This window comes from Penaeus monodon, chromosome 19 (genome assembly GCF_015228065.2).
Source record: "Penaeus monodon isolate SGIC_2016 chromosome 19, NSTDA_Pmon_1, whole genome shotgun sequence".
Classification (NCBI taxonomy): Eukaryota; Metazoa; Arthropoda; class Malacostraca; order Decapoda; family Penaeidae; genus Penaeus; species Penaeus monodon.
Window position 1 is genome coordinate 39,174,904 of NC_051404.1, and position 201 is coordinate 39,175,104.

The window sequence follows — 201 nt, forward strand, 5'->3', positions numbered from 1 at the left end:
CCCAAATGGAAGAGGGTAAATCCTCCCTCTACTCCAGTAAACATGGCCTTGCATGATACAATTCCCTTTTTCGGAGACCAAAGCTGACCTGATCTCTACTTCGGAGATGGGAACGACCTGATTTCCCAGAGACAGACTAACCTGAGCGTAGCGTTGAGAAGAAGGGCGTCGCGTCTCTCCATTTCTTGATAGAGAGCATTC

At 48.8% G+C, this 201-nt stretch overlaps 1 protein-coding gene across 1 annotated transcript in view; it reads right to left on the reverse strand.

Annotated features, from left to right (window-relative positions):
- LOC119585484 overlaps positions 1-201 on the reverse strand; it is a gene marked incomplete at its 5' end in the record, with an annotated part of 3,279 nt that extends 3,078 nt beyond the window's left edge. Inside the window, 1 exon segment of the mRNA XM_037934130.1 lies at positions 142-201. Coding sequence (XP_037790058.1) covers positions 142-201 — 60 coding nt within the window.